Raw genomic sequence first — 13,700 nt, forward strand, 5'->3', positions numbered from 1 at the left:
CATAACTACATGGACATTGACAAAAAGCAACTCTTAAAGGATATGAACACGGCCTTCAAGGAATATGAATAGGTTTCTGCAGAAAGGCAATTGCAGCGTTTACCCAACCTTGTTCAGGAGTACTGCTATCAGCAGACTGGATTTGCTAAATGCTTTGGACATCAACAACTTCCTGCTAATGTAAATAAAAGCAGGAAAAAAAAATGTTTGGGTAATGTTAATGCTGAGTCACCTCTTTTTTTCTGATTAGTTAAACGTCAAGTTTCTGTAGTTGGGTTTGTATCATTTCTTTGTTCTAATCTCCCCTCAGAAGCTGACAATGCAAAAGACCATAGCTGGAAATATTTTCTCACTGTAGTATCTGATTCATCCATGTACTGTAGTGCAAATGTAACTCTCTCTTGCGCATGCTGTGACCAAGTCTAAATGTCAGAGAGACCTTACATATGTTCTCTGCCCCAGCAGCTTTCCTGTGTGCAGAAGGCACAGTCATTTCCCCAAAGGTTTCTAATCACTTGAGATCAAGCATCTTCCTGAATCTTCTTCTACTGAAACAGGATTTACTTCTGAAGGGGTCTCAGCCTCTTACTGCATTTTCTAGCTTATTGTAGTAGGTAGAGGAGCTCTTGAAAGTTCCCAAAGAAAAATCTCTAAAAATACCTGAGCAGGTGGCCTATATTAACTCTCTAGTCTAAACTTCGTGATGATGTTTTTCCTGGAAAAACGCTTTATCATCCTTCTTGATTGTGAGGAAATTTTCAAAAATTTGTTAAAGACTACTTGTAACTATGAGCAAGCAAAACAAGTGTGAGCTATTTGGCCCAGATACTCCTGCCCGAGGACTGGGACAAACCAGTAAATCTCATACTCGTTCCTTTCAGTCCTCAGTAGCAGGCAGATTAAAGACAGCAATCCTGCTGATGGCAGAGAAAGTCCTTTTTGCCAATGTGTTTCTCTGACAACAGCAATGTCAATAACCACAAAAGATGGTCATTTCTTAGGAGTTAAATTCCATCATGGCCAGTGTAGATATGTTTTACTGTTAGCTGGAGTGACAAGACCATATTCTCATGCTTTCCATTGAACATCTCTCTTCAGCTACTTCTGTTTTTCTTCTGTTTATGCCTCAAGTATTACTGCTTCCTGCAAACTTTGCATTTATAGAAAGAAAAAGTCCTTTTGCCAGCCAGAAACCAGAACTACTTGCATCAGTAGCTTCTTAACTGCTTAACAGAAAAACGTTAAAACTGTTCACAAGTGATTTTTGCTGTAATTCAGCTTAAGGCTTCTGTGAGGTGCAACCCCAAACAATGAGAAGACCAAATGGCAGAAGTGAATGCTGCTCCATTGACAAAGACATATTGCTGTAACTGTGACAGAATTAATCTCAATTGTGTTATGCCAGTTTTTGACTGGGTTTCAGAGGTATGGGGTAATCAGAGGTTATTTATTTCAGCAGAACACAGATGTACATGAGTACGAGGTGTTGGCAGACCCATGCTTCTATTGATGCTGCTGGCCTCCATACAAACCACAATGCAAACAGCTGTAGAGCAGCTGTATCTCATCCTTTCTTTTACCTGATAAATGATCCTTATACATGGCCTTGGCCATCCTCTTGAACAAATGCCAAGCAGGTCCATAAAGGATGTGCTAACCTTACCTTGTACTTGGAAGTGATCCTGGCCCACCTTGACAGTTCACAAAGGAGATTCACAGGCACTGAGTGATGGACTTTTTCTCCACCTTCATCCAGTGAGGTGAACAGTAAGAGAATTAAGGTGTATTGATCTAGGGATATGTGATGGTGAATGCAAACAGGATCCATGAGGAAATCAGTTAATGATAGAAGAAATCAGCCACCTAGCCTCTTCTGTGGGGGATTCCTGGCAAAGGCAGTGATAACAGTTAGCTGGCAGTTAGATAGCATTGCAGTTAATCACAGACAGTCTTTGCTGTTGTTGTGCACATAACAGTTTCTTCCGCTTTCCATGACTCTGCATATGTTCTCATACAGTCTTTTATCAGTATAGCACAAGCACCAGATTGTTACTGGAAGACAACTCCTTTGATATCCAAGGAAATAGGAAATAGTCTAGTATTTGGAGGATTTATACTTTCTGTTTATCCATTGCTTTATTCAAATTTTTCTTGTTTTGAGATTACCACAGAGAAGCCTACAAAGACATGTTGTGTGCAGGGGTCTTGGTTTGGCAAATACAAATCCAATTCTAGTTAAATCCTACATGTATGTTTGTCCTTCTCATAACTAAATTCCTTCCTATTTACTAATTATGCATTCAGGTGGTTGTTGTTTTTTTTTTCTCTTCCCTTCCCAAGGAGGATGCAGATGTGGAATGGAAGTTTGCACGTGCCAAGCTCTGGCTATCCTACTTTGACGAAGGAAGGACTTTACCTGCTCCTTTTAATCTAGTGCCAAGCCCTAAATCATTTTATTATCTCATACTGAGAATAAAAATGTGCCTCATAAAACTCTGCAAATCTAAGGCCAAAAACTGTGAAAATGATCTTGAGATGGGGATGCTGAATTCCAAACAACGGGTATGTTGTATCTTCACTTTTCACCTTTGTAGAAAGGATTCACGCCAAGAACATTCTGGAGGGGTTTGCATGGTACATGGGTAGGTCAGGGACATCACAGCCTCTTACTCAGCCTCATCATTGCATGTTACTTGTATTACATTGCACCTAAAGGGTCCTCCCAAATTTGTAGCCTCATTATACTAGGCACTGTCTGGCTACCAGGAAAAGAGCAACTTTTATAGCAGCAGGCACTTTTATAAGAGTTTCCCAAGGTCAAATAAGCAAGGTCTGAGACAGAGGGCAGACGTAGAGATGCAAACAGGATCCCAGCTTGTCTGACTCCTCATCTACCCAGCAGGCCTTTATGCTTTTTCACAACACCCACCTTCTTTTAAGTTATTTCCAAATTAACTTTACTATCATTACAACATTTACTGCCATACCAGGTTTTGGAACAAGTTTCCAAGCAGTGCTTAATAACACCTCCCAGATACCTAAAGTTATAATTATCAACCTCTCCACTTACATCTGCCTGGTGATGCATAGCCACTAATGGGTAGATCCTGCCTCAGCCACCGCCCCTTTGGTCATTTGAAGTAGAAATTTGCTTTGCAAATACCGGCTACAGAGCGGCACGCTTTCCTTAGCGCTAGTGAGTGTCCACATGACAAAGCAAGAGAGATGAAAGAGTATTAGCATCCAGACCCTTCCCACAGAATTAGCTTTGTTCCCCCATGGGAAAATGCCAGAGAAATTAGAGAAAATGATGTTGCCCATGGAAATTACTATCTGCAACACAGTGCAGAGCATCACTGGGATGAAGCGTTCCTAGCACATAAATTTATAACAAACACAATTCCACTCACAGGGCAAGCCCACCTGCTTTACATTGGAGAAGAAAACACCCAAAACATTCACAGGAACTCAGCCGCAGCTGCTCAGCTGCTGTCATCAAATTCAGTGGATTCAAAGATGCAAGGAGGCAGTTTTGCTTATGTGTCCTGGCATTTATTTAATTTTCTCAGCTCAAGTTGGGTTTGAAAGAAGAGAACAACACTGGGAACCCACTCCTGGGGGAAAAGACAAGCCCTCTGAAATGTGTTGTCTCTTATTTCTTACAGCCACTGCATGTGAGAGGTCAGTGCGGCTTCTTGGCAGGCTGGCCAGCCTTTCTAGGTGCTATTCCCTCAGCCTGCTCTCAGACCCATCCATCCAGGTTTTAAAACCCCAGCTGTGTGGCACTGCACAGGAGAGGGAAGAAGTGGGTGACATGGGGACTCCCTGATTGACGTGTGGGCAGCCAGCCACTAGTTTTAAGCTTGCAAAAGGGAAGAGGTGTAATAAGAGACACCGAGGAGAAGGAAAGGAAGGTTGGAGGAGACTTTGAAGGGTTTGCCTTTGTAATGTGCAATCTGCTTTTGGGCTTTGTCTGGATCTCTTGGCTCTCCTTGAAGGAGCAAACAGCTGAGCAATACAACTCACGGTGAACAATCTGGCTCCAGGCAAAGCCCATGGCCTTGAAGGAGATCATGCTCCCATGAATTTAAGAGAACTGCTCAGGTCTGATGTTCATTCAGTCTCTGCCAGAACCTAAATTGAAGGGAGAAGTATATCTACGAGGTCTACTCCATGTTATCAATTAATTTAGCTAACCAACACAGTGAGTATTGCCAAGATAGACAAGCATTTGGGAGCACTTTACTCTATAAATTTGTTTAACACTACTATTGATTGCTGAAAGACCCACTAGAACAGTGGAGTCTTGAAATAAAAGAAATGTTTGTCCTTTAACTATCTCAAATAATGATTAAAAGAGATAATATTTTTAAAATATTATTTGAACCTAACAACATGAAGCTTGCTTTGTTTGCAATTTAATTTCTGTTTCAAAGCATAAACTAAAGTAATAAAATCTTCTCGAAGCCCCTCCTTCCCCAAACCACATGAGTGAAAGTGTCTGGCTTGCCCTTTTTCATGGAACTCACGCAAAATTCATAGTTTCCACGGCTTTGATATAAACAAATAAGAGTATCAGTCATTTCTTTCTTGCCTGTTGATTTTGTTCACAGATCATCAAAACAGTCTCTGTAAGACCATGGCACACCTGATGAGTAAGAAATAAAAAATAATTACAGGATTATTTCAGACTTTTAGTCCAATGATTATCAGCCTCCGGATTTTAAAAAAATAATAACAAAAAAAAAAATCACCTGTTTCTGAGGATCTCTGACCCAGTCAGGGAAGAAAAATCCTTAACCAGGGCTTTCCCTGTACATACACTTGCATATAGGTTCAGAGGCCTATGATATATATTGGCTCCTTTCGGTCTATGATTTGAATTAATTCCTTTGAATAAGTGGTATTTTTCATTACCGCTTGAACCAAAGTAGTTCAGAAGCGGATAATGGAGTTAAAGAAATCTGTTACAAATATTGTGTGTGGTCTTCAGAAAAATCCTTGGAAGTTTCTAGAGTACAAAATTAGTAGCTGTGATGTCTTCTGATAAAAAAAATTGCTCTATCTAAAAAAATTGTATATTTTTGCTGAGCTAAAAAAGTAACAAATGGTACTGCTGTTTTAAAAGGACCAAGGAAAATCAACTCTGTTTCAGAATTTGTTTTTGTACCACAGCAATTTGTTCTCTTTAAACATAAGTATTTCTTTTTCCTCCTTTCTTAAATTGTTATAAAATGATAATCACCAACCTATTTTAGATTAACATATTCTGTGCATTTTAACATCTTTTTGTCTAAAACTTGTGTAAGAATACCATTTTTGTCTAGACAATTTAGAATCCAATATTTTTTTTCAGTAATTTGTGGGTTTTGTCTTTCAAAAGTTTACTTTTTTAGACCTGAAAGTGCTGGCTTTTATTCTAATTATACATTGAACCATTTCCTACTGTTTTTATAAAGCTCTGTTTAGTTTGGGTCTGTCTGGGTACGAGAAGCTGTCATTGATTTAATTATATCATGATGTTTTATAATTTCAGAAAGTTCGTTTTCACTCTAGCACTCGAAATACAGAAAATTTTTCTGGGAAGAATGCTTATAACAAGCCCACAAGATATCAGGTAATCACAGCACGAACGCAAGAGCCAGGGAAGAGATCTATCAGTGAACAGCTCTTACCTGCAAGGGTCATGTTTGCGTTCTTCCAGTCGATGCCACCCTGTGACTTGCCAGTCTGTGGCTTAGCACCAGCACTGGGCTGGGCTGGGGGACTTCAGAGACAAACACAGCTTCTCAATCACCCATGGAAGTACACATGGGGTTAGCGTTTGTCATGCTAATTAATTCCGCACAAGGGTATTTAATTTAATACAAAAAATATCATTCACGCTTTAATCCTCCATTCTTGCATTGACAGCATCTCATTTGTCATGACATCAAGTCATCTCTCCAGTCTTTGCATTAACATTTGCATGTGCTTTCTCTGGCAGCGACTTGTCCTACCAAGCTAAACCTGCAATGTGGTATCGTTCAAAAATACCTGCAGCTGCAGCGGTGGCCCGGGGTACCCCAGCCATCGCAGGACCCAACACAACTGTCTGTCTCAGCTGGAGTGTTTGTGCCAGCAGATGTATTATTTCTTGTGCAAACATGTGTAGTAGGGTAACAAAATAAGCAAAATGTGCCCCATGGGATTTTTTCCCTATTTTTTAACATAAAGTGAAAAGGAATTTGACAGCAAGTGGTATGTCTGAAGGAATCGACATTAAAGAGAGTTGAGGAAAGTGATAGTTAAGTTGGATAAAATGTGCAATGGCAATTCAAGAACCCGTTTGTCTTGTGTTGGTACAGCATCCCACACAATGGGCTCCTAGGTTGTACCAGTAATAAATTTCTAGTGGTTTTAAAAGTTGTTCAGGCTTTTGTTACAGTATAGCAGGAGTATCTAAAAATCTAATTTAGAAATGGGATACATTCTGTCTGGCATCTGGAGTTAGTTGGCTGGATACCATCAAAGGCAAAGGGAAAAAATTATTGTGTCCCACTCAAAATGTCATTTCAGCATTTCTGACATTTTCCTGTCCATTCAAACCCACAGGTAACGGAAAGATGTGTCAGCTTCTACTGGACTCATTCTCTTCCTGCAGCTATTATTTCTAAATGAGACTGCCTAATGTTTGTGGTAAATTAGACCCTTATTTCCAAGGCTGAAAAAGCCAAAGCAGGCTGTGAAAAATGGACAGAAAAAGATAACTACCTGTTATTTTGCTTTAGTAATGCTCCTACTAGGTTTGTCTTCAAAGGATCTTAGAAAGTTTCAGTTGCTGCAGGAAGAAATTGCCCAAATAACATAAGGAGAATGTAATAGTCTTGACTATCTAAATATAAAGAACAACAAACAGTTTGCTAATGTGACCAGTAAGCTTTCTTCTCCAACTGGGAAAACCTCCGAAGCAGTAGCTTCTTGCTGAACTGTTTTCTTTAGTGGTATTTATCAAGTGATTTATCTGCAGTCTGTCTACTTGGACTACATACAGACAGTGCTCTTGAGGGATAACAAAAATATACAGAATCTAAACATGCAATAATTTGAAAAGGAGGAGGAACAAGTCAATACATGGCTGCCATGATCTGGGAATAAACTAGTCCGGGCAAAATGATACCTCTATCAAACCCTCTTGAGCTGAGACTTTGAGACAGAGTATCACTAAAATGCTGCGCTAAGCTCACAAGTTTTTCCAACTTTCAGCACTGCAGTCTATTGTGCTACCAATGACATCTTCATCTACAAAACTCAGGAACGAATTTGTCAGGAAAAAAATGGAAGGAATAGTTTGTACTTTTAAAGTCTTAGAAGTATATTTCTTTGCTGTTTGCAGAGGCAAAATAGCAAAGAGGTGAGAAATGAGCAAATTCCTTCACTCGCTTCACTCTTGAGCTCTTCTACTGCCTAACTGATAACATGGGCATTTGAGAGCATCAGGTTTGAGATCTGATGCTCCAGTGAGTAGTTGTCCCCTCTGATCCCTGCTGACATGCATCTGAGTTTGACCAGGGACATGAAGGTGCAAAGCATTTTCCTCCCATTAGTGCTGCCCTGGGACCTCCCACACTCATGCCAAATGGCATCTACAGTGTCCACAAACACAGCATCAAGAAGAAACCTGTGAATTAAATAGCAGCATTAAAGTCTGTAACAATGTGATCTCCAATGCTGCATACAAATGGAGTCCAGAATAAAACACTATAAATAGTGGAGTGGGAAGACATCATGCCCTCCACATTAAAGACAAGGAACTGAGGTCCAGCAGGACTTGTCAGACCCAAAAAGCCTACGCTTGAACCAGAAATTGAACCCCAAGTCTCATGAGTCCAATTTCAGTGCCTTGGCGACAAATCTGTCCTTTTCTTCTTATTTCCCTCTGCGCTAGAAGGTATAGAAGGTGTTCAGATAGCTGATGGCAAATGCAGAGCTTGAAGGTTGTGCAATAAATACGTACAAAAGTGCAGAGCTATGATTTACAAATGCATAGAACCTATTCTGTTCCTAGAACCTATCCTCTTAAGACAATTTTAAGACCAACATGGAGTGTTGCATAGTATAAAAGATCTCTAAGACGTGAAGAATTTCCATTAACTTTTAGAGAATAGAGGAACAGTACTTTATAGAAATCAGATGTATTTGAATTGTTTCAAGTCTAGCATTCATTACCAAGAGGCAGTCTGTAAGTTTTGTTCAGCATTTCCCTGCAGGAACCAGGATTATTTTGCCAAGAGGCTATTTCACTCATTGCAGCTACAAGGACCAGTACTGAGGAAAAGGGGAGAAGCAAAGTTTAGAAACCACAGTGCAATATTGAGGCAAAAATTAATTACTTTCCTAAAGCTATTGGCAGAAATATATATTAAAGTGGCTAAGTAGGCTCTTGTTAAAAAGTGGTCACATTTCTAATGTTTAGCTTCTGTAAACAAATCTGACTACAACATGTGTTTGATAGACGAGGCAGCCTTAAGCTTGTGACTTCTATCACACATAGTGGTTAATATAGGATAGCATTTGAGTAGTGTCCATCAAAAATACAAGCTGTATGGGAACTGGAGTAGATAGATGCTATGTTATCTTTTTTTTCCAGGTAATAAGAGCATTCACTGTGTGCTGCTTCCTTGTTTTAGTGTAAATTTCCTGTTGTCTGTTCTGAAAAATTAATTTCTTTTTGGAGCCAGGTTTTCCCTACTTTCCCCAAACGTTACTTCATTTATGTTTTCTCAGGTGACAACCCTACCTCCCTCTGGATTCTACTACCTTGGCCATCTTCAACACACCGTACGTGCGCTGTGCCTCATCTCTGTTGCCTTAATGACTCAGCCAGTTAGCCAGATGCCTCTTAGATACAAGAACAGTCTTAGCCATCCCATATTCCATGATTGTATGACATATACAAATGGCTGGGTCCTTCTTTTGATGTTCATATGCCTTTTGCACTGCTATAGTCCGTATTTGGCTACTAAGAAAAAAAAGCAAGTGTACTGATTTCTTAATTCATATTTCACACCATTTGCAGTGTTTTCCAGTGGTGTTCAAAGCAGAGACAGGTGATTGCTCTGTGAATAAGTGAGCCCATGCTGGGAGAGGCTTTTCCCTTAGCAGTGGCCATCTGGTCAACGAGAGACGTTTGTATATTTGTTCTTGGATGCTCACTGAGCTCTCCTCTGTTTGCAGAGGATGCACCTAAATCACCGTCTCTGACAGAGCAATCCTTTTTATGTTTATCATAGTTGAGATTTTCCCCATCAATGAATGTATTTTCTGTAGTGAAGAACTGGCAATGGCGCAGACCTTCAGCTGTAACCCAGTGTGTAGACTGACTGCCAAAGTTACTTTCCTTCTAGATAAATGTAACTTACGCGGGTTTTGGAACAATATCACATTGCAAGCTCATATCCATAGCCATCTTCTACTATTTCCATATACACTGTTCCTTACTAACAATCATCTCCCATTTTATAAGTCTACATGGCTCTATTTTTTTTCCCTGTGCATGTCCCTTAAAATCTGCCATTTCCCTAAGAAATTTCTCTCACTTAAGCCAAGTTCTCCACTTCTGTTCAAACTCTTTTCTCTGTCCTTCACTAAATTTGATTTCTGTCCTAAAACCTCAATTGCAAGGCAAACAGATTCTTTCTGTTAACCTTGGGTGAGATGTTCATCATCATGAGTGAGTTTGCTAATATCATTAATAAACCACTTATTTCTTCCTGTAAAGTATTTTTATTGATACATTAAACAGCAACATGCTAAAGGAAGGCTCTGGATCCCATTTCTTAGCTTGCTATTAGATCATCTGTGTTTTCTTTCTGTCTGTGGGACATACCCTACATTCACGTGCATCCCACAAAATACCCCAGGGCTCAATATGGAATGGCTGTCAATCAACTATTGTAGTACAAAGTTCATAATATAAAGTATAAAATAAATGGGAAGTCAATAAAAAAAAATTCTCTTTGCATCCTCTGAAGCCAGGTTTTATCCATAGTGAAATCTGGTGTTTGAATTGCTCATAATACATCTAGAATTGAGGCAACGAGGATAAACTCCCATTAAGATAAGGGTTTCTGTTCTCTTTTCAGAAAATAATGAAACGTCTGATTAAGCGGTATGTACTGAAGGCTCAGGTTGACCGAGAAAATGATGAGGTCAATGAAGGCAAGTGGATTTTTATAATTGACACAGATTAGAGCATGTAATGTTATTGCCACTGATATGGCCACTAATAGGATTGAGCTTAGATAACATCCTCTGTAAAGCGAGGGCATGCTCATGTTTGCACTAAGGTGAGCAGTGGTGCCTCTCAGACACCTTAATGCTCTTGAAGTTCTGGGTCTTTCATTTTCCTTAGCAGAACAAATATTTCATAGGATCTTTACATAGTCCTGATCTGACCCATAACTCTACCTCTCCTTGCTTTACAACACCCAGGGTATTGCCAACACCCAACCTTATCTTAGTGTCTAAGTAAAGCAATTTCTGACTTTACTGCTCATGCCTGCCCCAAGGACTTTTTTTTGAAGTGGATAAGGGTTTGTATTGCCATGGTGTCATGTAGGATTTATATGCAGATGGAAAAGAATCTCCTTCTAACACCCATTAACTGCTACCCTCCTGCAAATGCCCAGTGTAGGTGGAGATCAATATGTGGAGAGAGAATAGACTTGAGAAAAAAGACAAACTTTCCATACATACTTGCTATTGCTGTCAGTACCACCACTACAAGTACAGATTATTTCTTAGTAACAAATAATAAGTGCATAAATGCAGGGACCTCTTATGGAGCTCCACACACATTCACGACCAAGCACACTGAAATTAATGCTCTCTCAGGTCTTAAAACTATAGTGATTACTTATTTGATTCAATATTGCTAACAAGAACATTTTCCTCCTTTTAGGAGAACTTAAAGAGATTAAGCAAGATATTTCTAGTCTCCGCTATGAACTCTTAGAGGAAAAGTCACAAGCTACTGGCGAGCTGGCAAGACTAATACAGCAGCTGAGTGACAAATTTGGGAAGAACTTAAATAAGGACATTTGATGGTGAACACAGAGAAAGGCAACTGTTTTTTTAAACATTGCTCAGTTTCAACCAGCATCTTAGGAGGGCAAAAAATATATAAAAGATGGGTACCACACAGTCAACTTTTGCTAACTAGCAAGTATTGGCAGGAGCACTTTGCATTACTCCTGTGCTTGGTGAGCTAGCAGTTAAACCTTTTATGATACAAAAGTGACTTACTGGTAAAAATATATGCCCTTTGACATCAGAAATAGATGCACCATAGGGAAGGCACCTCTAGTTAAAGGCAAAAAAGCCAGATCTTCACTCATCTGACTCTAGTGAAGACAATGCAACTGTGCTCATTTATATCAACTGAGACTGTACTGATCAGAACTGGCTGAAGTCTGAAGAAAAAATGTGCCAAGCATATTCCTTGAAAAATTTTTAAAATTCCTATCCTTGGGTGTGTACTCTCCTTTTATGTTTACATGGGCATCCATGAAGATAACTTTGAACAGCACTGTGGTTAATGAAAAGCAAATAAGAAATCATCTGCTGAAATGACCAAGGCAACGTACGACAAGCAGAGGTCACCTACTTTTGAGATCGGATGACAGCGTTGGAAAAAAATGAATCAAGCTTGTTGGGTAAAGCATCCTTTCATCCCTCTGCTAGAACCTGATAAAAGGATTCTTAGACAAAAACTCTTCACCTTTTCCAGCTATATTAGCTAGTCCACTAATGGATATGGTCTCTCTGTACACACCTAGCCTCCCGTTTATCCTTAGATGATCCCAGCTTCAACAGTGTACTGAAATATTCATAATGATGTGAAACTCACTTCCCAGGATTACCCAGAAATAATATATATTGTGCTAATGTGTTCAGTTCAAGGAACAACATTAATCCAGTGACAGTGATGCAATTGAGCTCAGCTTTCAGATTCCAGAGGTCAAACAGCAAGCCATAGGGTGAGATAAATCATAAAGAACAGAGCCCAGCAGTTTCAAACCTTTAAATCAATATGAAAAATCTTCAATTCCACTGAGAGCATTCTGACAAATAAAAAGGAAATAAAGGAAAAAATCATTGTAGAAATTATTGTCTTATGTGTTTGGCTCTTACAGAGGACAAGGAAGGGATTAAAACTGTTTTAAACGCTGCAGTAATACAAGTATTTGGATTACACTTCTGCAACAGGAAAGCGATGAGTCTGCGCAACACAACTGCAAACTTGGATTGCTTGGGTTTTTATGTTTAGCTACAGGATTTCAACTACTTAAAGCACACCTTACTACTTGGGAACCACTGAACTGTACTGATTGTTTACAAGAGACACCTATAAGATGAACATTACATTTAGGTATCAGCTGAGAAAAACAAGCAGAACCAGAAGGTGACCTGTGGTCAGTTCTTAAGTGCCAGATGAGAATACAGATAGTCTAATAGAATAACAGTTATATTTGTACAAAATAAAAAAGTGTACTGTATGTAGATCTGTTTAGAGAAAAAGCAAAATACTGTATTTTTACCTTTAATAAGATTATCTTGTATACTGTAATATTTTTACCTACAAATGGGAAAAAAATAAAATTACCTCATAATATTTTGTTGTACACTGAGTGAAATATTTGCCTGATCTTTTGACTATCCAATACATGGATAATTTTTTGTTTTTCTGCAGGGTATGAGCAATGTAATCATTATTATATGAAGTAATTCTGCCATAGGAATTCTGAAGCCTGAAGGAGTCAAAAAAGCAAAACTTAAACTAAAATACATTTAGAAGGAATAATAACAAGAAGTTAAAGTTTCTGTGACCAACTACAGACTGTAAAAACAGCTCCTTATTTGTGGTGCTTAATTTGAAATTATTGTGTCCTTATTAATGTGTTTGTAAAATTACTTTCTAAGAACAGAAATTCAGCTCAGCTGGCTTCAGGCAAGCATTGTGCTGGTACTGAGTGTGCCATCACAAGTCAAATGAGTCCCATGGCAGTTTACAGGCTTTAAAAAAAACAGAAACAGCCTTCGCCCCTGATCACCCCATCATCTCGGTCAGTGGTACCTTACAACGCCCCAGCCCAGGGTAGCATTTCCCATAGCCGCTGTTTGTAAATGTGGGAAAGCTGTCGCTTTGCATGATGGCTCTTGCATTGGAGAGTCGGCGAAACGCTTCAATGTCAATGTTCCGCAGAGAGTACCAAAGGCCAGTGTAAAAGGACAGATGCTGCAGGTAACAGCATTTGCAAGAATGATAGCTCCTCCCTTTGGGCTGTCTTCTACTACCTAAACCAGAAAATGCTGCTGATTTAAAATATTCAGTTTTCCCTGCAAGAAGAAGAAATATCTTTCATAGTAATACTGCTTCCCGACGCGCCACACACCCACGCCCACTTTTTTCAATTTGGAAAACCAGCTCTTTTGCTACAGCACTGTCTTAAAAATTTATTTCATTACAGCTCTACCCCTGGTTCCTGATCAAAGCATTGCTTTACCCTTCCCATTCAGAGTTTTAGCATCCCCTAGGAATTTAGGTAGAATTATTCTAGATAAAATATACAATAACCACCACAATTTCCATTTCTCATGATATTGCATGCCAAGTCATACAAGAAAGTTAAGCGGAAACAGTATAATGCACTTACATT

The 13,700-nt window shown here is 39.2% G+C and overlaps 1 protein-coding gene across 1 annotated transcript in view; it reads left to right on the forward strand.

Annotated features, from left to right (window-relative positions):
* The window catches only part of TRPC7 (transient receptor potential cation channel, subfamily C, member 7), a 72,467-nt gene extending 61,382 nt beyond the window's left edge, over positions 1–11,085 (forward strand). The window contains exons 8-11 of the mRNA XM_009702030.1: positions 2,341–2,562; positions 5,537–5,617; positions 10,125–10,200; positions 10,943–11,085. Coding sequence (XP_009700332.1) covers positions 2,341–2,562; positions 5,537–5,617; positions 10,125–10,200; positions 10,943–11,085 — 522 coding nt within the window. The remainder of the gene's footprint in view (positions 1–2,340; positions 2,563–5,536; positions 5,618–10,124; positions 10,201–10,942) is intronic.
* The last annotated feature ends 2,615 nt before the right edge of the window (positions 11,086–13,700 follow it).

The sequence above is a fragment of the Cariama cristata genome, unplaced genomic scaffold (genome assembly GCF_000690535.1).
Source record: "Cariama cristata isolate BGI_N322 unplaced genomic scaffold, ASM69053v1 scaffold10386, whole genome shotgun sequence".
NCBI lineage: Eukaryota > Metazoa > Chordata > Aves > Cariamiformes > Cariamidae > Cariama > Cariama cristata.